The sequence below is a fragment of the Microcebus murinus genome, chromosome 1, assembly GCF_040939455.1.
Source record: "Microcebus murinus isolate Inina chromosome 1, M.murinus_Inina_mat1.0, whole genome shotgun sequence".
Taxonomy (NCBI): domain Eukaryota; kingdom Metazoa; phylum Chordata; class Mammalia; order Primates; family Cheirogaleidae; genus Microcebus; species Microcebus murinus.
The window spans coordinates 155,667,576-155,691,203 of NC_134104.1; the positions used below are offsets into that span (position 1 = coordinate 155,667,576).

The window sequence follows — 23,628 nt, forward strand, 5'->3', positions numbered from 1 at the left end:
AAGGGAGAAGCACTACTGGTGGACAGCAGGAAGCTGAGGGTGTCTGCAGGCCACCCCCCTACTCCGGGGCCTTGCCCACAGGCCTGCTCCTGCAGGGCCGGTCTGCTGGATCGGTAGGAGTAGTGTGTGTGTATGCCTGGGGGTCTGTCCGGCTTGATGGCCCAGCCCTGCCTGCTCTCTGGCTGTGCATGCCTCAGGCATCTCAGCCACCTCACTCCCCATAACCTCACCCCTACTCCCTACCCACCTTCAGAACCCACAGATAGTTCTGGTACATTCCCTAGGGTCCTGGGGAAAGTAGTGTGAGGTGGACATAGGTTTGTATGGAGGGGTCACAGCTGTGCAGGAAGGGTCACAGTTATGGATCACAGATGTTTGGAGAAAGTAACATCTGTGTGAGGTCACACATGGGGAGAGCACAGCTTTGCACATAGTGGGATTTAGGTGTGTAGGGGTCACAGCTAGGAGGGAAAGGTCACAGCTGTGTGGGTCTGGATCACCTGTGTGTTGGGAGGTTACAGATGTGGGTGGGGTAGCTCACAGGTGTGCATGAGCCACATCTGTGTGGGGAAGTCACAGGTGGGGGAGGTCACAGGTGTGGGGAAGACAGGTCACAACTCCTTCCTTGCTCCCCCTCTGCTGAGATCCACCACCTCGTGGCCTTGTTGGCCAGCACTGAATCTTCTCTCCAGCCTGGCCTCTCCCCACCATGGCCATGAGCAACTACGGCCCCTCACTTCCCAGTCCATCTCCTCCTCCACTGTGTGAATTGACCACATCACCTTCCAGGTGCTGCCACTTCACCCTCTTCTCCATTCTTTGCTGTCACCAGCATAGGGACGGAGGAGGAATCTCTCTGCAACCTGAGTTGACATCACTTTGGCCGAGCTTGTTTATCCAGGCTCTGCTTCCCTAAACACAACACCCCTCACCTCCGCCTGGCATCTGACTTGGTCTGTGCATCTAGTGTACATCTCCCTCAACTTCGTCATCCCCAGAAGGGCAGGGGTGTTTGTTGATGTGGCTCCCCAGCACCCACCCCTGCACTGGCACGTGTGGCTCAGTGTGTTTACTGAAAGGATGAAAATCAACACCATCAGGCAAAGGCAGGCCTGGTGCTGCCCCTCCTGCCTCTGCCTGTAGCAGCCCCCAAATAATCACACCCTAGCCCCAAACTCGACGTACCAGCTTCCTCCAGCCTTTGCCCAGGCTTTGTTCCTGAGCATCAAGCTGCCCCCTCACCTTTCAAAACTCAATGGAGAAAGCACCTCCTCCAGGACATCTCCCCTCATTCAATTGTTTCTTTTTTTTTTTTTTTTTTTTTGAGACAGAGTCTCACTTTGTTGCCCAGGCTAGAGTGAGTGCCGTGGCGTCAGCCTAGCTCACAGCAACCTCACACTCCTGGGCTCCAGCGATCCTTCTGCCTCAGCCTCCCGAGTAGCTGGGACTACAGGCATGCGCCACCATGCCCGGCTAATTTTTTTTTATATACATATCAGTTGGCCAATTAATTTATTTCTATGTATAGTAGAGATGGGGTCTCGCTCTTGCTCAGGCTGGTTTTGAACTCCTGACCTTGAGCAATCCGCCCACCTCGGCCTCCCAGAGAGCTAGGATTACAGCCGCGCCCGGCCACAATTGTTTCTTTTTTTTTTTTTTGGAGACAGAGTCTCACTCTGTTGCCAGGCTAGAGTGCCTTGGCGTCAGCCTAGCTCACAGCAACCTCAAACTCCTGGTCTCTAGCAGTCTTCTGCCTCAGCCTCCCGAGTAGCTGGGACTACAGGCATGCGCCACCATGCCCGGCTAATTTTTTCTATAGATATCAGTTGGCCAATTTATTTCTTTCTATTTATAGTAGAGACAGGGTCTCACTCTTGCTCAGGCTGGTTTCGAACTCCTGACCTCAAGCAATCCGCCCGCCTCTGCCTCCCAGAGTGCTAAGATTACTAGGCATGAGCCACCGTGCCCGGCCTAATTTAATTTCTTTCTACTTATAGTAGAGACAGGGTCTCGCTCTTGCTCAGGCTGGTTTCGAACTCCTGACCTTGAGCTATCTCCTCAATTGTTTCTTGAGTCTGTCTCCCCATAGCCAGAGTTTCCTGAAGGCAGGGCTGTGTGGGTGAGTCATCACTGTCAGGGACACCCAGGGTGTGGGTCTGGTGGCCGCAGGAAGGGGCTGAGTTAACTCCTATCAGTTAACTCCCTTCTCTCCTCTGGGTTAGCCAGGGACTAGCTGTGTTCTCCCCATGGCCAGGACAAAGCTGACCTTTGAGGATGCCCCTGCTCCCAGAATGCCTCCCCCAGCCTCATCATGGATCACTATAGAGTGACAGGGATTGAACCTCAGGATTCAGATCCCAATCCCCTGCCTACCTCCCCACCACCAGACTGAAGGGAGGGCTGTGACCCTGATCAGGGGGATTATGCGTGGAGTCTACTGCCCTTTGGAGCAGGGAGCAGAGGAGAAGGTCAAACATCCACTTTCTCCTTGCTCCCTGGGTTGGTGAGGCAAGGAGGCTGGTACTGGCCCAGTGGAGGTACAGAGGCAAGTGGTAGAAGCACATGAGCACCGTCCCTCACGCCAGGTTGGGCCCAACTCCCTTCTAATCGATATGGAGAAAGCAAGGTCCTTGGTGTTAGGATGGCATGTGGATCCCTCCACTCCCAGTGGCAGGGCCCTGTGAACACATCATACAGATGGAAGTCCCTAGCAGAGGGTTTCACAGAGACAGAGCTGCACTCAAACCTCATGGAAGATCCTAGAATCACATGCCCTGGCCAAGATGCAGAAAGTCCAAGCACAGCAGCAGTTGTTTTATATTTAATTTACAAAAGAGACCCCAAAATAATAATAATAAACTATCCAGGGGCAGGGGAGTAGGGCCAGGCCCTCCCCAGCCCAGCTGTATCCTCCTTCCCCTCTGGCAAGGAGAGAAGGGACCTCCCAGGGGACTTCCCCTCCCCCTTAGAACAGGGGGCTGAGAGCTGATATAGATGTCATGCTAGGCATCCCAGGGGCTCTGCCCCAAGTGGACTAGAGTTTGTCCACCCCTTACAGGCTCCTACATGCCCAGGAAAGCCCTTGTGACAGAGGCCAGCTTGCTAGGCAGTCAGGCAAGAGACCCCTACAGGGTCCAGGTGAAGGCCAGGGCTGCCAAAGCCAGCAGGCTGGCGAGGTGGGATTCAGCCCAGGCCCCGCTGGCACCTCCAGCTGCCCGCCTACGGTCCCACTGGCATTGCTCGCCACCCCAGCCCACGTAGCACTGGCAGCGAAAGTGTGTCTGCAGGTGATCAAGGTCGGCCCAGCTGAGCTCCCCTACAGGTCGCAGCTGGGGCTCACCAGGTGTGTGTCCAGGCACTAGGCGGAAGCTGTTGGCGCTGAGGTGCAGGAAGGTATTAGTGTTGGGGTTGCGGCGCACACAGCGCCCATGGCCATGGCACTGGGCCCAGCTGCAATACTGGGTGGCCCAGGATACATTGACCATGTAGGGGACCAGCAGCCGTGTCAGGTAGTCCTTGAGGTACTGGCAGGTCTCCTGGGGACAGAAGGCAGGAATCACAGGTCAGGGTCAGCTGCTTCAGCCCATAGGCCCATCTGGAAATTCTGTGTCCCCACTGTGGTGGCTATACCTTTCTAACAGGGCACACATTTGTACAGTCAAGTGAACCCTCACAGTCTCTGCTCCTGCTGAGAAGGGGGTGGCGGCAGAGACCAGAGCCCAGCTGGGCAGATGGGGAAGGGTGGAACTCAACAGCTGTTCAGCACAGCATTTCCTCTTTCCTGGGAGCAGGGTGGGGGTGCCCTCCTTCTCTCTTGGAACCAGTGATGCCCCGGGTGTGAGACAGACAAAGGGGCCAGACTAGGCTTGCACACCAGACACTGGTAGTCAAAGGCCCAAATTCTCTCCCTGTCCCTGTAGACTCAGTTCCACCAGGTTGGGTGGGTCTTACTTACCGTGCTTGTGGTATATCCTGCGTCGCCCCAAAGGATGACACCAGCTGCTCCCAGGGCTGCGCTCTCACCAATGGTAGAGATGAGGTCCATCTGTGTGGGACAGGATGGTCAAAGGGAAGACTGAGACCTCAAGGTGAGAAGAACAGACAGGGCCGGCACCTGACACCCCAGCCCGATCCCCTCTGCTTTTCATCTCCAGATAGAGGATCTGTCTGTTTCACCTTCTCCTTCAATGTTTAAGACCATTTCCACTGTCACTTTGGGCCTCAGTTTTCCAAGCCAAGGGCACACTTGAGCCTAGGGCATGTATCTGTCAGGATAGACTCAAGTCAGAATGCAGGGACCAAATCTCTGCTCTGCCTGGATTTGCTGGGAAGCTTTGAGCAAACTTTTTTTTGAGACAGACTCTCACTCTGTTGCCCTGGCTAGAGTGTCGTGGTGTCAGCCTAGCTCACAGCAACCTCAAACTCCTGGGGTCAAGCAATCCTTCTGTCTCAGCCTCCCGAGTAGCTGGGATTACAGGCATATGCCACCATGCCCAGCTAATTTTTTCTATATATATTTTTTTAGTTGACCAATTAATTTCTTTCTATTTTTAGTAGAGACAGGGTCTTGCTTTTGCTCAGGCTGGTTTCAAACTCCTGACCTTGAGTGATCCGCCCGCCTCAGCCTCCCAGAGTGCTAGGATTACAGGTGTGAGCCACCACGCCTGGCCTTGAGCAAACTATTTTAGCATCTCTGTGCCTCGATTTTCTTATCTGCAAAATGGGGGTAATCATGTCACCCTTTCACAAGGTTATAGAAAGAATGATTTGAGGGGATGTGGAATACTCAATAAACTATGAGGCTGTAGGTTCCTGGTTACGTGAACATGCAGTGGTTCCCCAAAGAATGAGGACAAAGACAGGGCCCTGTAAGGCACATACCTCACTAAGCCCAGTGAGCCTCCGGCTATAGGTGGGCCGCGTGAAGACATAGACTGGGAGTGCATGATTGGCATGGTGGGTGTGAGCCACGCGAAGGGCCTCCTGAACACGGAAGCTGACAAAGTTGCGGCCATGGGCAGAGGAAGCGAGCGTCTCGTCCAGGTAGACAGAGGGGAAGAGGGCCGTGCTCTCCGCCCATAGCCAGGCCAGCTGGTCATTGCGGGCCACCTCAACATCAGGGCAGCGGCCTGTGTAGCTCTCCCAGTTCTGCACATAATCATGATTGTAGCAGTCGGGAAAGAGGTAGAAGCCCCAGAGGTGCTGGGGGCGAACTGCTTTGACATAGCGTAGTGTCTCCAGCATGAACTGCCGTGCAGCGAATTCAAACTCGTATTGTGCCTGCTTGACTACTCGGTCTGAAGGCCAGTCAGGGTGGCGACTGGCTACCAGCTGGCGTGATGACCGGCGGTACACATCCTTGTCTTGCCAGTTACGCACCCACACAGGCCGCCAGTCCTCCCAGTCAATGACCGCCAGCCCTGCAGGCTCCTGTGTCCGAATATAGTGTTCTACACGTCTCTTCAGCATCTTCAGGTGCGCCCAAAGACTGCCATTCTGTGGCACACCACCATGCACAGACCTCCCAGCTGAATCGAAGCGTGGATACAGGCCTAGACGGTCACGGTAGAAGATGGTGATATTCTGGTTCACAAAACCCTCATTAGGTGAGGCCTGCACATCAAAGGCAGTTAGGTCCAGTGGCACCTTGAGGCGTGGGCCACAGTCCTGTGTGGGCACATCCCACGCTACCACAAAGGGCCGGCCTGTGAAGATGGGTGGCGCTGTGGGCTTGAGCTCCATGGCCCATGCCACCGCCAGCACCAGGGCCAGTATAGCAGTGGGGCCTGGGCCTGCCCACATGCTGGGGATTGCAGGAAGTGTCACCTGCCTGGCACCAGCTCAGGAACTAGAAGGGTGGGAAAGAACAAGTCAATCTACAGAATCCTGGAGTTGCCCACCTCAAGCCCATCTATGCTCCCAGAGCCCATGCCGTGTGGGGCATGGTACCCATGGCTATTCAGAACACATATGGCTGTAATAGGTTTGCAAGTCCACAGGCCACTGAAGGGCAGGCAAGACACACTGGGGAAGTACTGCCTGGAGCATAGGGCTCCTCCCTGAAGCAGTTAATCTGACTTCTGTGACACTCTGAGAATTGGATAAATTGGGCTATGTACCTACTGCCAGAGCCACACACATGCCTGTCTACCATCCAGTACATGGTTTCAGACAGCCTTGAATCCCTGAGGCCCACCCTGTACCCCTTGAAGAACCCTTGATCCAGAGAAACTATAAAGCATTTGGGTAAGGCAGGACACAGCTCATGAAGAGGCCAAGAAGCTAGAAGGAACACAGCCATGGGGCTAGTATCTGTATAACACTCGCTCGGCAGAAGAGGGAGGCTGTCAGGACTTTGTCTTGAGCGCTGACACTCTCCCAGGTTTGGTGTCCCCAGAGAGGACAAAGAGGCAGCGGACCTCCCACAGCGGCGCCAGCAGACCTGCCCTTCCCTCCACCGCCATCGGGAATGCGCGCGCCCGCCCCCGCCAGCCGGCTGGTCCGGGATAGAAAGCACTGCTCCTGGCCTTTGTGCGGGTCCCCGCCCCCGCCCGCACGTGGGGCCCGAGCCGGGTGGGGGTGGGGTTCCTGGCCACCTCTTTGGAGCACCCCTGGGGATTCAGAGCCCAGCCCCAGGGGAGAGAGCCGCCAGGCTGCACCGCCCGCCCTCACCTCGCGCGGGGCGCCACCCGGACCCGCACCAGGGCCACCGCCATCCCGGACCCAGCCCAGCCCGCTCCGGCCGTTCACTCAGGCACTGCCCCGGCTCGGCGCCTCTGCTGGCTCCGCCCCCAGGCCCGCGGGCCCTTTAAGAATCCTGAGTGGAGGTGGACCCGGGGCAGGACTTGCGGCCGGGGCGGGAAGGTGTGCCTGCCTTTCTCGCCGCTAGTGCCGCGTTTCGAGCTCGAGGATCCCCAGGTCCTCTGCGGAGGAACGTGGCCACCCATCTGGAGCCCTGAGCCCCCCCCGAACAGGGCTTCCTGCTGGAGTCTCAGCGGCTAGCGCCAATCAGCCGGAGATCTTCCCCCCACGGCCCGAGGCCGGTGGTACAGTCCGCCTCGCTCCGCGGCGTCGCTAGCCTCTTAAAGGGACAGCTTGAGCTACCGGGCAGTGGGGGCGGGGAGGGACTAAAGGAGGTGGGCGTTCCTCTGCTTGGCCATAAGGAGGTGCTGTGGGACTGCGAGGCCTTGGATCTGGCTTGGCACCCCCGAATGCACACTCTAGTCTTGGGGCCCCTTTGTGTGGAAAAAGAGACTTTGACCTGAGCCGATCCCAGGCCTCCCCAGACAGTAATCCCTCGCCGCCTACGAATCTGGGTTCCCCTCCTCGGGTCCGCCGTCTGAAGGGAAGCCCCGCCCCCTGCCCGTCTAGTGGGAAGGGGCCAAGCACCGCCTCACAGCCCTCCCGGGGCCCGGCCTGGGCAGTGGTTGGCCTGGCAACTCAGGCTGTGGGTCGCGGCTTGGCCCGTGGGGCTGAAGGCTGGGAAGCTCAGCGTAGCCTGGGGGGTTGGGCGTCCCCCTTTCCCCGACCTGCATCAGGGGCGGGCCAATCCCTGGGATCCTGTCTTCTGCCCACCCTCTGAGGGGCCTTTGGGAGCCCCCAGGGATCCCTCTCAGCTGCAAGGAGGCCACCACCCTTGCAGAAGTTTCTGGCAGAACCTAGGAGAAAGTCAGAAGGAGGAGCTCCCCCGCCTCCATCCCATATCTTGAGCTCTTTCGTCCCGCAAGCCCCTCCTGGTGGGGAGCATGGTTGGAGCTGGACCCTGGCTAGCCCTGTGCAAGACCTCCTCACTCTTCCTAGATCCACTCCCTCCGGTGCGGGACTCAGCTCCCCAAAGGGCCCGCGTCTGCACCGCCAGCCCCTTCCCCACTTGGGCGCCTGGAAGGAGAGAGAGGGTGCGCTGATGCAAGCTCTGCTATGGGGGTGCAGACCAGCCGTCTGCGCTGGGCTCACCTGTGTGGGAGTCCGTCCGCCTAGTTGTAGATCGGCGGCCTCCCTCCTTCCTGGGGTTAGCCTCTTCAGCCGGGCTACTTGCGCCAGCTGCTGCCCATCGGGCAGCCCGCCGAGGATTTGATAAACCCCATTCCCTCCCACCCGCTCCCGCCTCCCATCCAGCCCTTTCTCCTCACTTCCTGCTGCCCCTGAGAGGAAAGGGCTAGGAAGGGGGGGGGGGGGGGAGGAGATGGCCTTGACCCTGTTTCCCTCCGGTATGCCCTGCTGGCTGGCTGCCCTCTTTACCCTCTCTCCCCCCCACCTCCCAGTAAGATCTGGTCCCACCAGCTGCGCCAGGTGACAGGAAGGCTACTGGCCTAGGCTCAGATGCCAGTGTCCCCCACGCCTACAGCTTCCATAACACTGGGGAACGTCTTTGTCCCAACCTTCCCTTGGGGTTGGGGCCCATCCTGGATAACTGTAGGGTCTGAGAGGGGCCCAGGTGGCAGTGCTTTGGGGAGTCAAACTACTTGGGGGGGTTCAGCTGATGGTCCCCCACAGCAGGTGCCAAAGAAGGGAACCAGCCCAGGGAGAGGAGGGTTAGGGGGACTTCCAGGAACTGAATCAATTTTTTTCCACTGAGAGAAGCATCCCATGTGACAGAGAGGACAATATGTTGATTTAAGTGTAACTGTAGGATGGGGGGAGGTGAGACAGGGGCTGAGAGAGTTCTGCAGAATGCTTTCCTGCTGGAGGACATTCCTAGGTGGATTTCAGAGTCCACTGTACAGAGTAGGGGGCTCCTTACAACATGGGTGGGGAAAGTGGTGTGTTCCTGTGGGAGGAAGTGCTAATAACTTGACTGGCCCTGGGGAATATTGTAGTAGCATTCCAGTAGACCTCTCTAGAGGTGTGGACAACCTGCCCACCCTGAAAACCCCACTCACCTCCCCAGTGCCTAGGGGCCTCTCTCCTAACAGAAGGCTGGGTGGTGGGCTGGGGAAGATGGGTGCATACCCTGGAGTCTGGCCCTGAGGACCAAGGAGTCTAGGACATGGCAGGGGAAGTGCAGTGTCCCTCCCTATACCACTATGCTTGCTTCACAAGGGCCAGAGGCTTTAGAAGCTCCAAGGGTGGGGACTCCTGGGGAAACAAAGGCCAGGCCAGACTGTCCCAGGGCAGGGACACTTCCTCCGGCAGCCAGCAGGAAGGAAGTGAGCACAGCCCAGCGGGAGGGAGTGAGGAAGTACTGCCCTGACCTCCATTGTTTCCAGCTTTGGGGTCAGCTGGGCAGGCTCAACAGGGAGTTTCCCTAGGCTGGGACTGTGGTGGTGTGATAGGATGTCATCTGTTATGGGAGAGTCCTGGGTCTTGAACAACCAGCAGGGGGAACAGTGGAAGATGATGGGACCTTATTCCTGGCATCTCATTGGGGGGATGGGGAGGTATCCCACAGAACTTCAAGTCCAGGCTGAACAGAGCGATCCTGCTCTGGACTTAACAAGTTCAAACCTCGAAAACACTGGCAAGCCAACTTCATAGACCCACAAGCCTGTCCCTGAACTCCCTACTCCCTAACTAGGAATTGGGCTGATGGCCAAAGGCAGAGAATCTGCCTCACAGCACCTCCCAAGAAGTGCAGGCAGAATGTCCACAGGGGGCACCGTGCAGGTGAGAAGCCAGGGACAGCAGAGAGCAGACGGAGTATTTGGGGCCAGGGGACACTGAGCCTTGTTTGCTGGAACAGAAGCTCTGAGCTCACTCTCTTGTGGTGTCCACAGGCAAGACTCAGAGGCGGCAGGTAAGTTGGGCTGCAGAGCCTGGCAGTAGGCCAAGGACCTGGTGACACCTATCTGGCTGCTATCCATTAAGGCTGGGCCTTTGAGGTCTATGGGCCTTAGACTGTGACCTTACTAGGGGTCCATTGGCAATGCAGGGGCTTAGACAGATATTACAGAACCATCTGGGGTCACACTCTCACCTTAGGTAAAGTAGGTGGGGCCAGTCCCTAGTGAAGCATCCCAAGACCTTCTGATTCCAGGGCTCCCCACCACACTGAACATAATAGACAAGTGAGTGTCTCTCCCATTCTGAGGGGGCTTGCAGTGACCTCTGTGTGAACACACACAGCCACCTGCTGGCCACAGCTGGGATGGCTACAAGCTGGGCTCAGGCTTACCTTGTTCTTGCTGGCCATGGAAGACCCATCAAAGTCTTGGGCCCAGGCCTACTTATTGAGCCCAGGTGATAGCCTAGACAATGGGTGTCACAGCCCTAGAAGATGCCACTCTCAGGTACAGGATCTACAAATAATTTTATTGAAATTGAACAAATAACACAACAGTCTTCCTAGGCTGGGGACCACCTTCCCCAAGCCATTTCCCACACTCTAGAAGCACAGAGCTTGCACAGTAAGAAATTAAAAAAAAAAAAAGTCGTCTCTATATAGTAATCAGGCTCTGACCAAACATTATCATTGACTAGACTATTTACAAACCTTCACATTTTAAGTATTCCTTTTATGGTTTTTGCCCTCCTTTCTGTCCCTACCCATGAGCTCCAGCACTTCCCCTGACTGATCCTGAAGGGGTGGTGGGCTACTCATAGCTATTGGCACCAGCCTTAGGGTATAGTCCCTTACCCCAAAGTGGTGGACAGTCCCTTCCCAACTGGGGGGGGGGTTGTTGGTGCAAGGCATGGGGGATTAGACAGAATAGGTGGGTTGGAGTAACTCCCCATAGGCGCAAGCATCCACAGCCCATCTGACCCCAGCTTGTACCCTCTCAACTGGGCAGAGAGGTCATCAACTAGTTGTAGTGGGGATCAGCCTACTAGCCCTGGGTGGAGGGAGAAGCCTCCGACACCAGTCTCCACTTCTATCAACAGCCAGCCAACTGTCTGTCTATCCATCTGAGAGTGGGAACAAATGGCAAGTAAGTGGGAAGAATCAGGCTGGCACTGCTCTCAGCCTCTGTCCAATACAGAAGGAATCGAGGTAGCAAACGGCTGAAATGCTCTGACTAGGGGATAAAAGGGAAGTGAAAGAAAGGAAGTTTCCATTTATGTACAGCCCCCACAGCCCAGGGGCTGGAAGAAGGCAGACCTTGCTTATAAAGTGCTGTAGCCTCTAGCAGGACTGGGCCCCAGGCAAACTTGGAAGAAAGCAGGCCAGGCAAAGAACCAGGAACCAGGCATTCCTGATGGGTATATGCCCTGCCATGCTTCTTGCAGGGGTGGCTGGGGAGAATGGGCTGCTAAGTCTGCCATTAGCCTTTGCCAGCCACTAACCACCTTTTGTCCACACAGAAACCAACATCCAACCAGTATTACGGGACTGACCCCGCTCACAGCTGAAGGTTCTGGGCCAACGGAGTTTATTCTGGGTTGTGGCCCCAGCCTGGGCTCCTCAATGGAAGCCACACCTTGAGCCTGGGGGTTTCTTGCTGGGGCAGGGGGTGCTTGTGTCTGCCACCTCCCAGGCTCACACCTCATAGAGGATCACAGGGAAATCCACGTGGATGCGGGGGGGATCCAGCTTCACGATGCCCTGCCATGGAAACAGAGGCTAGTGAAGGTCAGTTCAGGGCCTCTACTCCAGGAAGCCTTCCTGTTCCTCCCAGCTCCTCCCGCAAGATCCCCCACCATGACAACAGATCCCATCTGGGTCTACCTCCACACACTTGATATAGGCTCTGTGACCACTGCCCAGCCCCTCACCTGAGGAATCAGATTCTTATGCACCCGCCTCAGCTTGGCCCGCTTCTGCCCGTTCTTGGTGACGATTGTCTCCTCATAGAATTCGTGAGCCAGATCCCCATCCTCGTCATAGAACATGGAGCTGTGTAGAGGGAGAGGGGAACAGGCTGGGCTGGAGCCCCATACCTGGTCATGGCAAATGCCACAGACCATAGGGAAGTGTGCCCAACCCCAAGTGGGAAGAAACAATCTTGGTTGGAAGAAGAAAGGACAATATATGTGGAGAATCCTTTGTCTGGGGTTTGAGGTCTACTAAAAGAGATTGGGTAATGGGGTAATGACAAATGCTACTATGTCAGATGCCTAAGGAGAGAGGCCACACCAGAGCATACAACCCAGGCAACCAAGGCCAGTTCTCATCACTGGTTTGTTCAGCATGAGCAGCCATTTCAGTATCAGGCCCTTGCCTTCACCCAGGACTTCTAGAGTAGACAGGGTGGTGGCCTGGGTATGCTGTATGTTGGTCTTACTCCAGAAGACACTGCTGGCCCCACTTCCAAAGACTGAAATAGTAAATGCCTCTGCTGGGAAAGAGCCTAAAGGGAGGCAGGCTGTATTCCCTCCAAGTGGCTGGTGCAGACAAATTGCCACTGTTGGGTCTCCCTGGTATCTACAGCCAAATCTCTAGCATGGAGAATGCCATCCCCAGAAGCCCACTAAGCCCAGGTTAATCTGGTGCTCTTGTCTTGAACCCTGGGAGAAGAAGGGGTGTAGGTCAGCGTTCCAGATCTGGAGAATAGAACTAGATGAGGGTCTTTTTCTCACCCTCACCACCAACACTGGGACTCAGCCCTGCTTTCCCAGCCACTAACTACTCTCAGAGGTCCAACTCTACCACTGTCGGGAAGGGAAGCAGCCTAAACATAGAGTTATTAACCCCTTGGAAGAACTGAGGGAAGGGGAGGCTAGGAGCCTTCAATTTGCAGGCTGAGCCAGAAGGGATGAAAGGGAGAGATCCTAAGGTGTCATGGAGGCCCTATCTCAGCTTTACCGTGCGGAAGCCTTGCTCAGGGACAAGCCTCAGGCTCACTGTTCCCTAGGGAGACATTCAGAGTGGCCAGAAAGCCAGAAGTCGACTGCCTGGCTTTCCCTACCCCTTGCTCCAATGGGGACCCGAAATATGGGAGTTGTACTGGCTCGGGAGTAAGGGGGTGCAGCGGTAGAAGCTCCCCGTGGCGCGGGGCGCCTGACCACCCGCTTGCCTTCCCCGGGGCGGAACCCACGCCCTTACCCGCGGCGCGTGAATACGAAGGGGGGCACGGCTCGGCCTCGAGGCCGCACCAAAGCTTGCTCAGCGCCCGCCGCCTCTGGGCTGCCGCCCCCCGCCGCAGAAGCGAAGGGCCACAGGCCCCGAGCTTTGGAGCCGCTGGCGCCCATGTCACGGCCGCGGGCACATGGCTGGCTCCGCTGCCGCTCGGCTCTCACAGCTCAGTCGGTGCCACCATCCCCTACCCCAGCCTCCGCTCACAGGTGCAGCCTCCGCCGCCGCCTTCCGCAGGCTCAGCTGTCTCCACGGAAACCTCACTTCCGCTTCCGCACGCTGCCCCCTGTGATTGGCTGATGCCCTCGTCAGTCCTTGGGTCGGGGCCAATGGCCACCCGTCGCTGGGTATCCCAGCATGCATTGCGAGACCCTTAGGTACCAGGAGGCCACGCTCTCTCCTACTGGAACAACTCCCACACTGGAAAGTGGTGGCCTTGTGTCCTCCTGATCTCTTCCGTGTATATTGCGGCTCCGACGTTCTCAACCCCCAGAGTTCAGGCCTAGCGGGCCTACTCAATTATCAGTGCCCAAACCAGCATTTCAAGAGCTGATACAGGCCAGGCCACAGGTGTACCCATCTGCCTTCTCTTTTCACAACCATGTTTTCGCGATTGCCACTGTCTCGTGTTATGAAACCAAGCCTAGGCCGGGCGCGGTGGCTCACACCTGTAATCCTAGCACTCTGGGAGGCCGAGGCGGGCAGATTGCTCGAGGTCAGGAGTTCAAAACCAGCCTGAGCAAGAGCGAGACCCTGTCTCTACTGTAAAATAGAGAGAAATTAATTGGCCAACTAATATATATAGAAAAAATTAGCCGGGCATGGTGGCGCATGCCTGTAGTCCCAGCTACTTGGGAGGCTGAGGCAGTAGGATTGCTTGAGCCCAGGAGTTTGAGGTTGCTGTGAGTTAGGCTGACACCACGGCACTCACTCTAGCCTAGGCAACAAAGTGAGACCCTGTCTCAAAAAAAAAAAAAAACCAAGCTTAAGGAAAATTAAGGAACTGGCCAAATGTCATACAGCGACACTCAGAACTTATGAATTTCATATTCAGTGCTCTTTCCAAACCCACCAGAATGCATGTTTCATGAAAGCAAGACTTGTTAACAGCTATGCCCTCAGTGCCATGAGCAGTGTCTGATCCACAGTAGCAGCTCATTAAGTATTTGGCGAAGGGGTCTTGCCACAGCTTCTCCCAAAGCTTGGTGTGTGTGTTGAGGGAATGGTTTCCCTAAGCTCTAGCTGCAGGCTCTGCTTGCCCCCACCACAACCTGAATGATGACAGAGTACATAACACATATTACATCTTCTTCACAAATTGGTCCCATGGTGACTTTGCAAAGAATCCCCTGTGAACCTGCCCATCACCCTTGGCAGCTACTGGCATGAGGGGCAACTGTAGCTGTGGGCCCATAATAAAAAATAGAGTCCAAAAGCAGAAGGATTATTAAATCTTTATTCAGCCAATTTTCTCAGGCCCCAGGCCCTGACGATGATTGTACCCCCACCCTTTCCCCACAGGAGGCATTCAGCTAAGGCCATAAAACATTACATACATTCACACACATCATGAAAAATATTCAAGGGAGGGACCCTGGCTTTGACTGACCTGGACCAGTACCCACACTCACACAGACCCTGGCCCAGGGACATCCTCCTTGCAGGAGGCATTGAGGCACTGTTGCTGCACTGTGAGCCAGCACTCACTGACCTTAGAGTGCATGAGGAGTCAGAGGGCACTGTAAAAAAGGGAAACCAAGACTCTTCCTTGATGCCTGCCTTATTCTGAGCACCCACCCTTGGCTCTGATAGGGCTACCTTGAGACCCCACCCCAGACCCAAAACATACCTTTCTTTCCCCATAGATGTGGGCCCTGACCCCTGCAAACAATATACTTCTGTTTGTAGGGTCTCCAAGATTCTCATATCTGAGAACACAAATTAAGGAGATTTCTGTCTGCTCCATCCTTGCTGCAAGCCTGCAGAAGCTTCCCAGGGCAGCCCCAGCCCACCATGACCCAGTACCTGAGGGGCAGAGCCATGTTCTGCTACACCCACTGGTGGACACAGGGGGCCAGCTCCTTCACTGTTCTCTGGGCTTGTAACCCAGCAGAGAAGGGCCTCCACGCACACTCATTCCTCAGGCCCCACGGGCCCTGTCACATTCACACGGCACGCTTTTGGCGATGCCTACTCTCCTCCTTCCACCTAGGGCTACAAGAGATCACCCCAGGGGACATGCATGCAGAGCCTCTTGGATCTTCTGGCGGCAATAGGAGTACTTTTGCAGGATCTGGCGGAGGTGCTCCTCCTCCTCCCGCTGCAGGATACGCAGGAAGTTGTGTAATTCAGGCATGCTGAAGGCATCCCACTGCAAAAGGGGGATGGGGGATGCACAGGCTGCATCAGGGATGGCCAAGACAACAGACCCTCCCTCAGACCAGAGAAGACCAGCATGTCATGGTCACACAGGCTAGCATTGGGCTTTCTGCTATCAGGCTTTTGCCTGAGTAGTTTGTGCTAGCATCCTGGACAGTAGCCTGTATAGAAGATAGGCCCTAGGCCGGGCGCTGTGGCTCACGCCTGTAATCCTAGCTCTTGGGATGCCGAGGCGGGCGGATTGCTCAAGGTCAGGAGTTCAAAACCAGCCTGAGCAAGAGCGAGACCCCGTCTCTACTATAAATAGAGAGAAATTAATTGGCCAACTGATATATATATAAAAAAATTAGCCGGGCATGGTGGCTCATGCCTGTAGTCCCAGCTACTCGGGAGGCTGAGGCAGGAGGATCGCTTGAGCCCAGGAGTTTGAGGTTGCTGTGAGCTAGGCTGACACCACGGCACTCACTCTAGCCTGGACAACAAAGTGAGACTCTGTCTCAAAAAAAAAAAAAAAAAGAAGATAGGCCCTACAAAAGAGGCACCTCACTGAGAGACAACCAAATCAGATGTTCCCCAACTCCTGTGGACAGGTTATGACCACATTCTGAGTTTAATCCAACTGCACAAGCCCAGTATGTTGGAGCCAGAAAGCTTCCAGGTAAAAAATCTTAATGCCTAAAGGAGGGCCTCCATGCTGTCATGGGCCCACCTACAGCTTTGATCTGGTCTGGGGTCATGAGGCCATCTAATACACTCCTGAATCTCCAGAGGATTTTTTCACATCAGGAAACAGCAAAACACCAAGACTTCCCGGCTTCTGGGGACAGGCCCCAGGCTTTGGCACGAATGGCCTGGAAGCCTTCACTTTAGTTACAAAGCCTATATACTCTGGGAGCAGCTTTGGAGGGCTTATCCTCCAGCCCGGTTCCTTCTCCAAGCCTCACTGTAGCTACAGCCCGTCAGCCCTGTCCAGTGACAATTGAGAAACTAAGGTGGACTGTGTACTCACGTTTACCTCCCCAGAGTCATTTTCCTTCAGGACGAAGCTCAGGGCCTTCTCGCTGGGCCCTGCAAGGAGCCGCAGGCGCAGGGGCTGCTCATCATCTGACAGTTTCCGTAAGTACACTAAAGGCCGGGGTGGGGTGGGGTGGGGGGGGTTGTGTGTATGATCAGAGACAGGCCCAGCCACCTCAGCCCCTGCATGCACAGAGGCACACATATATACCCTCACACAGGGATGGGGTGGGAAGCCCACCTTGGCCATGACGCTCAGCCCTCTCAAAGAGTGCAAACTTGCGGGGGTCATCTACCACCAAGAACTTGCGCAGCAGGGCCTCAATGACCTCACGTGCCCGTGTTCGTGACAGCACATGCAAGTGCTTGACAGCATCCTTAGGCAGGTAGAAGGAGGTGCGGCGCCTCACAGTTGTGCCCCGCCCTGGGCCCCGCCGGGCATCCTGCAAGGAGGTTGGCTTCTTGCTGGAGGGCACTGAGACAGGGCGTACCAACTTCAGCTGAACCTTGATGAAGCCTGTGTAGGAGCCATCCTTGTTCTAAAGAGAAAGAGAAATCAAACCATGACAATAAGTTCCAGGCGAGATGAAACAGACTAGGGTACCATTGGTCCAATTGGAGCTAGGTTGGGTATGCATAAATTGCTGCTTGGGGCCACCCAAGAATACGTGACCTGTGTGACCCTCTGAGCATCAGGCACAGAGTTGGGATCCTGCCTCTCCCTCACACCAACTTCCTGAGCAGTCAACTCACCAGGCTCATGAAGAGGTTGCTGTTGATCTGGCCATTGTACTCCTTGATCTTCTGCTCAATCTCAGCCTGGGAAAGGTCAGGTGTCTCCCACTCCACAGGCTCGTCCTGAAAGATGGGTCATCATGGACACAGGGCACTTGAGGAACCCAGGGCTTCTCTGAAAAATGGCCTCTGAGGTAGCTCTTGGAAACCAACTGTCTTTGGCCCCCTGTGACTGATGTATATAGCTGCCCAGCAGGTGCGTGCCCTGAACCAGTCACTGCTCCTGGTTCTGCACACTATGGATGGAGATGGCAAAGTCAGAATCATTTGGCTTTCTCTGCTGCCCATCTACAGCCACCTCAGCACTGGATGTAGCTCTAAGGATACCACAGACCAGGGGCAACTGAAGGCACATGGCCACAGGCCAGGAAAGGATAAGGGACTCTGAAGAGAGACTCTTGTTTAAAGTAAAACCATATTTCGACTGCACAGCCTAATCCCAGGACCCTACTTGGGCTGGAATTAGGGTTTGTCCTAGAGAAGGCAGTCTATTTTTTCACTCTGTGTCAGCACAGGGCCATGACCCACTATAGGGTGGGAGGCGCAGGGACTGGTACACATCAGTAGTTCAACTACCACCCGGCAGGAGGGGAAGGGTAACCTCTACAACGTCAACATCCATTGGTGGAGTACTTGGGGCCAGCCTTCCGTGTTTCGGGAATCACTGTGACATGATGTTTAACCTTGACCCAAGCTGCACAAAGGGCAGATTCAGGCCAGGCTCCAATCTGCCAAAGGTTCACAGACAGCTTCCTGTTAGAGCTTGTCTCACAAGTGCCAAGCAGGTGGGCTTCTGTACCTCCCCCTGCTGTCTGGAGAGTAAACTCAAAGATTTTACCTCTAGCACTCAGTGCCCACCTCCTTCAGGGACTGGATTCCTGCCAGAAGGGTGGAGTGTGGGCCAGGACAGCCAGGCTCTTGAACTTTCTTATCCCAAACTCCCTTGGCCCCACTGCATCAACCTTACTTCCTATTGACATCAGATAGGCCCTAGTTGGAATGGGAGTGTCTCAGACACAGCTGAGATCACCAATAACCAATGCCTTGTCCCAGAGGAATTCCCACAAGAAGGTTTCCTATAGAATGATCTTGTGCCCAGCTCTGAGCCCAGGACAGCCAGAGTTCTCCCCTACTCCTGCTATGGAGCCCTCTAAGCTGCTTAAACCATCTGATGGGGATGAATGGGGAAGACAGATGAGAGAGCACGATGGAGCCCACAGACTTTCAGCAGTATTCTCCTCACTCTGAATTGCTGCTATTCAACAGCCAGCAAGTACATGGGGCTGAGAACTGAGGCCAGAGCCTTATAGAAAAAAGGTACTGGGGGCGGGGGGGGGGGGGGGAAGGTGGGAAGTGAAGTTCATTTGCTTCTCCGAGTATCCAAAGGTCTCCTGGATGGAGGAGAGCACTGAGGAGTGAAACCTTGTTGGGACAATGCTTTTTAGGCCAGTAAGAACAAATGGCCTGGGCCCTGGAAAATGAGGGACCTGGGGGCTAAATGAGGACTGGAGGCTGGGAATAAAGGGCAGATGTTTGTTTAGGCCCAAAGAAAGGGCTTGGGACAGGAAGGAGTGCCCCAATGGGAGGAAGTACCCAGATGGGAGGGGTGCTAGGGACAGGAAGAATACTTGGCAGATTCTAGTGCCAGAGCAAGAAAGAAGAGCATTCTGTTTACAGAACAGGAGGGTATACAGATGGTGCTAACTTATTCCTCAGGATGGCTCTCAGCTCCTACCTGGGAATGAGACTTGTTCTTCTTCCCTTCCTGGATTATCCAGGAGCCCTGGACTCAGATGCAGTGACCTTAGTTTTAGCCCTTTCCTTTCTCTGGGTGAATCTCCCTTAGCATCTTCACTCATAAAGCAAAGGACTTGGACTGGAGGCACTGCGCTATCCTGCCAGGATTCTAGAGGAGGAAGGAGTTACTTTTTCTGTTTCCAAAGCTGCCTACAGGAAGAGGATTCCAACAGCTGTCCCAGAAAGAGGCACAGCAAGACCATGGAATTTCCCTTCTTCAGTACCATAGGGACCCACCCTCCACTCTGTCACTGCCACCAGTGGTTTAATTTTACGTAGGACTTGGGACTTCTCAGCTTCCTTTTCTATTGGTTAGTTATCTTGTGGTTTCCCCAACTTTCTTCAATGGAAAAACAATGGCTCAGGCCTGAGTTGCAGGGAGACAACCCAGGGGTCCACACTCTAACCTTGCACCCACACTTTGAGCTGAGATAATGGGGTACTAAGTGCCACCCCTTTTGTAAAATTTCATGTAAAGCATCATCCCCAACTCCATTTTCTTGGCTCAAATAAGGAATTATGCCCCCTTGCTGCCAGGTATTCTGATCTTCACAGTTTCTATCTCTCTTTCCTGATGCCCTGGCACCACACTTTATAGTACTGGATTAGTAACCCCGATCTCTTTCCACCTTTCTCAGTGCATTTTACAATTTAGCCTTCCTCTCCCCTCCTGTGGGTAAAGTGCTCCTGAATGCTTACGACCCAAAACAAAGTTTCCTTCCTATCCATTCCCAAATCCCCTTTCTCCAGGTCCACTCTAGAGGGGGGGATTAGAATCCTTCACATCCCAGCAGCCAGTGACAGGCCACTACTGGCAAAAGGTGGGGACTCAGCTGGATCCATCCAAGAGTGCATATACAGGGGCAGGATCTCCCTTAGCCTCTCTGTCCTAAACATACTTGTAATTCCTGGTAAGAACTACTCCCTCTCCACTTCCTCCTCTAGTTTCCCCAGGGAGGCAGTGGGAGCGTCCCAACGCAGAAATCGAGGTGCTAGTCCAGACTGCTCAGTTGGCTTTAGTCATAGGAGGATAATGGCTGTTTCAGGTCTACCACAAGGTACAAACCTGCTTCCCCTGGTTCAACCGGTCGGTCTGTAACAGGGAGACTAAGGAGATCTCGGTACCTAGTACCGAGGCGCTGGAATAGGGGTTTTACACAGGGTTCCGCGGTCCAATCCCCGGCCAGGACCGGCAGGGAGCCACGTAGACCGGAGGGTGGGGTTGTTCACCAAAGCTCGACACTGCAACTTACCAGGGAGGGGCAGGGTCCTGCGATCAGCCCCCGCCCACCTCCGGCAACCCCTGGCTCCCACCTGGTCCCGGCGCGGCCTGCGCGCCAGCGAGGTACGCGCCGTGAAGTACTGCTCGAGCTCCGAGTCCGAGTCCTCTTGGCTACAGTAGCCACTGCTTGTCGTGCTGCTCCAGGTCATCTCGAAAGAAGGCGTCTCCGCCTCACCCATCGCAGCGCCCGCCCGGTGCCCCCGTCCCGTGCGTCGGTAGCCTAAACCACCGCCCCGGGCGCGTGCGTGTTGTACGCGTGTGTCAGTGTGCGCGTGCGCTGGAGCCTGCGCCGCGCCGCAACCGTTAGGACTGAAACGTAGACAGCCAGGCTCTAGCTCTTGTCTCATTGGAGGAGGAACGTCGAGGAGCGGGGACACACCCGCTTCGCCTCCAGGAATGACCTCATCGCCCTGGCAGACGGACTCAGCTCCGACCAGCCGGCCCCACCTCCCATCCGGAATGTGTCGGAGCGCATGCGCAAGTGCGCCAGCATTGCCGCGGGACCGGAAGTGGGAGCGGGATGGTTCGGAAAGTGCGCGTGCGTGGAGCCTGGGCCAACTCCCGCAGTGGTCCGCTTGGGTACTGTGGGGTCTTCGCGCTGCCTGGTCCCAGGGTACCTTTGCGAGCCTACGCGCAGAATTAGCTACTCTCCGCTGCTGAGAAATCGGCTCCTAAAACGCTCGTTGCATGCAGCGCCCTCCCGTCCTCGCCCCGCCCGTCATTACCCGCCCTCTTGCTCACCACGTTCGTGTCCCGCTCCAGGGCGGGTTCCCAGCCCAGGTCCCGGGGCCCGCAGCAGTCCAGGCAGACAAGCGCACGGCAACGGTAGTGGCAGGTGAACTTGCAGTCTGCAGAGAGGCCAGGTCGTGAGGCGGAGGGGCCCCAGCTCGGGGAAGCGTCCCGGGATTGAAGGGAAGCCGGGGATTGAGGGCCGTTGCCCGCCTGGCTCTGCAAGACCAGTCTATCTCTGGCCGAGTTATGGCTCTGGTGTTGGTCCCTGGGCGCCTGGAAACTGGCTGGAAGGCCTCAGGCAATTAGGGATCTAGGCCTGCTCAACAGTTGGACTTTTTTTAAAGACAGGGTGTCTATTGGTAGGGCTAGAGTACAGTGGCGTCATTGGGCTCACTGCAACCTCAAACTCCTGGGCTGAAGCAATCCTCCTGCCTCAGCCTCCCAAATAGCTGGGACTATAGGCGTGCCACCATGCTCAGATAATTTTTCTATTGTTGGTAGAGAGGGGGGTCTCGAACTCATGCGATCCTCCTTCCTCGGCCTCCCAAAGTGGTAATATTGCAGACATGAGCCACCGGGCCTGGCCAGCAGTTGGATCTTTAGCGCATCGCGCAGAGCTTCCCCCTTCCATGTTGTCGACTTTTCCCTGAACTCATTTACTTGAAGGAGAAACTAAAAACTCTTAATCCATGTCCCCCTCTAATTGCCATGTCTCTGCTCCTCTCAGAACAGAACACTAGTCTCCATACACTCTTACTTCTTTGCCTTCACTCTCTCCTCTACCCACTGCAGACAGGCTTGTCCCTCCATCCAGGAAACTGCCCTGGTAAGGGTCCTCAGGAATCTGTGTACTGTTGAATAGTATTTAGTGTTTCATTCTCCACTTTCATCTCCTCAGCATCGTTTGATACTTACTCCCCTTGACTCTCAGGAGACATGCTCTCCTAGTTTTCCTCCCACTCCCCTAAAGCTCCTCCTCAGGAGGAGGTTCTGTCTCAACTTCCAGATCTAATGGTGATGTCTGGGGCTCAGTCCTGATCACTGCCCTGCTCTGTCCATGCTCACCTGCCCCAGATCCATGGCTCAAGCACCGACTTCCCAGATCAAATCCTATGTGCCAGTAACTTCACTTGAAAGTCTAAGACATTTCAAGTGAACATGGCCAAAATCTCTTTCCCACTTACCCCTATCCTTTCCAGAGTTCCTTATTGCTGCAAAAATTGCCATTATGCCCCCAGATGTTTGAGACAAAAACCCAAACTCATCCTTCATTCCTCCTGTCTCTACCTCTGATACACACCCAAGTTGTCCTGTTTCTCATCTCTATGGCCACTTTATTTCTCCTAGGGAAGACAGCAATATCCTAGCCCTTGCTCATTCTTCATGTTCTGTCACAACTCCTGTGCTCCTCTCAGCTGAATTCATAACTTACTCCTGAGCTGGATAAGAGGATCTCCATTCACACACAGGCCTGGGATATACCTTCTCTAGGTTCCTAAATGGGCCAGAGTAGTGATTCTCAACCCAGACTGCACATTAGAATGATTTGGGGAGCTTTAAAACATTACTGGTGCCTCGAGTCCACTCCCAGCAATTGATTCAACAGGTCTGAGGTAGGATCTAGGCATAGAGGGTTGGAAGGTTGTAGAAGCGCCTCAGGTGATTCTAGCTGATGTACAGCCAGTGGAAGAGCAGCCTCTGCTTGCTGGTGATTCCCAGGGTGGGCAGGACCACATGGCTGTGTTCCATGTTTTAGCACCTGGTTTACAGGCCCGAAATAGGTGTTTGCTAAGTAAAGACTCAACCAAATTCTGTTTGCAGGGAGTCACCCAAAGTTCTAACTTTTTCCAGGCCCCTTGCCATAGGTGGGTAATTTCCCTTCACCCCACGGATTCTGGACGGGGGATACAGTGGAATGAGTCGAGTCTTTGGGAAGAGGCAGGCTTGGGAATATGGGCACAAAGGACAGTAGGCACAAAACCTTTCTCAAGAAGGGCCAAGTCACTTTAAAGAAACTTGAAATCAGCACCCTGTTACAACACAGGCAACCACCTCTGCCCAGCTGCGCCCCAGCCTCGGATAGAGCACGGCAAAGGATAAACCATCTTCCTGCACTCTTCTGAGATGGGGCAAAAGTAACGGACCTAGTTCTCAGGGACTCTCCCAGCTGAACCGCCCCACCCCCCACCCCCCACACGACTTGACCCACAGAAACAGCGCTGCCCCTTGGCCTCCCGTTCCACTCTCGCCGGCGGGGCTGCTACTCACGCGCGCACTGCAGGCCCTTGCGCACAACGCCCCATATGAAGTCGCCGCACAGGTCGCACCACGTGTGCGTGGCAGGCCCCGCGGGCTGGAAGCGGTGGCCGCGGCCAGGGACCAGCTGCCGTGCGGGATTGCGCGCGGTGCCTGGCGCGATGCGCAGCGCGTTGGCACGCTCCAGCCGGGTGCGGCCTGGGCTGGCGCGCCCCGTGGGTGCCAGATCCCGCAGCTCAATGAGCTCAGGCTCCGCCGACATGGCCCTGTTGGGCCCGGGCTTGGGCTGGCTCTGGGCGCTAGCAAGCGCGAGGCAGGCGGGGCCACAGGGCGGGCCCGACGTGAGCGCCGCCCCAGGTTCCAGGCAGGGGCGGCGGGAAGGAGCTGAGCGCGACGCAATGGAAAACTGGGTGCGAGGACTGTG

At 55.4% G+C, this 23,628-nt stretch overlaps 3 protein-coding genes across 9 annotated transcripts; all 3 read right to left on the reverse strand.

Moving 5' to 3' along the window:
• Positions 1-2,805: 2,805 nt before the first annotated feature.
• HYAL2 (hyaluronidase 2) lies at positions 2,806-8,101 on the reverse strand. 2 transcript variants are annotated; one of them, XM_012771374.3, is made up of 4 exons: positions 7,954-8,101; positions 4,882-5,848; positions 3,956-4,045; positions 2,806-3,536 (listed from the first exon to the last, which is right to left on the reverse strand). In XM_012771374.3, the coding sequence occupies exons 2-4, from the start codon at positions 5,800-5,802 to the stop codon at positions 3,126-3,128; spliced, it is 1,422 nt and encodes a 473-aa protein (XP_012626828.1). In that variant the 5' UTR covers positions 5,803-5,848; positions 7,954-8,101; the 3' UTR covers positions 2,806-3,125. The 2 variants fall into 2 exon arrangements, with proteins under 2 accessions (XP_012626828.1, XP_012626829.1); XM_012771375.2 differs by lacking the exon at positions 7,954-8,101 and adding an exon at positions 6,673-6,808.
• A 2,126-nt stretch (positions 8,102-10,227) lies between these two features.
• TUSC2 (tumor suppressor 2, mitochondrial calcium regulator) lies at positions 10,228-13,205 on the reverse strand. The gene is made up of 3 exons (XM_012771377.2): positions 12,920-13,205; positions 11,650-11,770; positions 10,228-11,479 (listed from the first exon to the last, which is right to left on the reverse strand). Exons 1-3 carry the CDS (start codon positions 13,063-13,065, stop codon positions 11,414-11,416), a joined length of 333 nt encoding a protein of 110 aa, XP_012626831.1. The 5' UTR covers positions 13,066-13,205; the 3' UTR covers positions 10,228-11,413.
• A 1,186-nt stretch (positions 13,206-14,391) lies between these two features.
• On the reverse strand, positions 14,392-23,513 carry RASSF1 (Ras association domain family member 1). 6 transcript variants are annotated; one of them, XR_012921666.1, is made up of 7 exons: positions 23,217-23,512; positions 20,958-21,064; positions 17,096-17,200; positions 16,584-16,881; positions 16,338-16,453; positions 14,799-15,320; positions 14,392-14,688 (listed from the first exon to the last, which is right to left on the reverse strand). XR_012921666.1 is itself a non-coding variant. In XM_012771392.3 (6 exons), exons 1-6 carry the CDS (start codon positions 23,464-23,466, stop codon positions 15,174-15,176), a joined length of 1,017 nt encoding a protein of 338 aa, XP_012626846.1. In that variant the 5' UTR covers positions 23,467-23,513; the 3' UTR covers positions 14,392-15,173. The 6 variants fall into 6 exon arrangements, 5 of the variants coding, with proteins under 5 accessions (XP_012626846.1, XP_012626845.1, XP_012626847.1 ...); XM_012771392.3 differs by having other exon boundaries at positions 14,392-15,320; positions 16,344-16,453; positions 23,217-23,513; XM_012771391.3 differs by having other exon boundaries at positions 14,392-15,320.
• Positions 23,514-23,628: the final 115 nt, after the last annotated feature.

Coding starts and splice junctions, on each gene's coding strand:
- TUSC2 (XM_012771377.2), bottom strand. CDS start 13,065: ATGGGCGCCAGCGGCTCCAAAGCTCGGGGCCTGTGGCCCTTCGCTTCT. Junction 11,771..12,919: donor TTCGTATTCACGCGCCGCGG/GTAAGGGCGTGG, acceptor CCCTCTACACAG/CTCCATGTTCTATGACGAGG. Junction 11,480..11,649: donor ATAAGAATCTGATTCCTCAG/GTGAGGGGCTGG, acceptor TTTCCATGGCAG/GGCATCGTGAAGCTGGATCC.
- RASSF1 (XM_012771391.3), bottom strand. CDS start 23,466: ATGTCGGCGGAGCCTGAGCTCATTGAGCTGCGGGATCTGGCACCCACG. Junction 21,065..23,216: donor CAAGGGCCTGCAGTGCGCGC/GTGAGTAGCAGC, acceptor GCCTCTCTGCAG/ACTGCAAGTTCACCTGCCAC. Junction 16,454..16,583: donor GGCTGAGCGTCATGGCCAAG/GTGGGCTTCCCA, acceptor CCCGGCCTTTAG/TGTACTTACGGAAACTGTCA.
- HYAL2 (XM_012771374.3), bottom strand. CDS start 5,802: ATGTGGGCAGGCCCAGGCCCCACTGCTATACTGGCCCTGGTGCTGGCG. Junction 4,046..4,881: donor GGCTCACTGGGCTTAGTGAG/GTATGTGCCTTA, acceptor TGTCCCACACAG/ATGGACCTCATCTCTACCAT. Junction 3,537..3,955: donor CAGGATATACCACAAGCACG/GTAAGTAAGACC, acceptor TTCTGTCCCCAG/GAGACCTGCCAGTACCTCAA.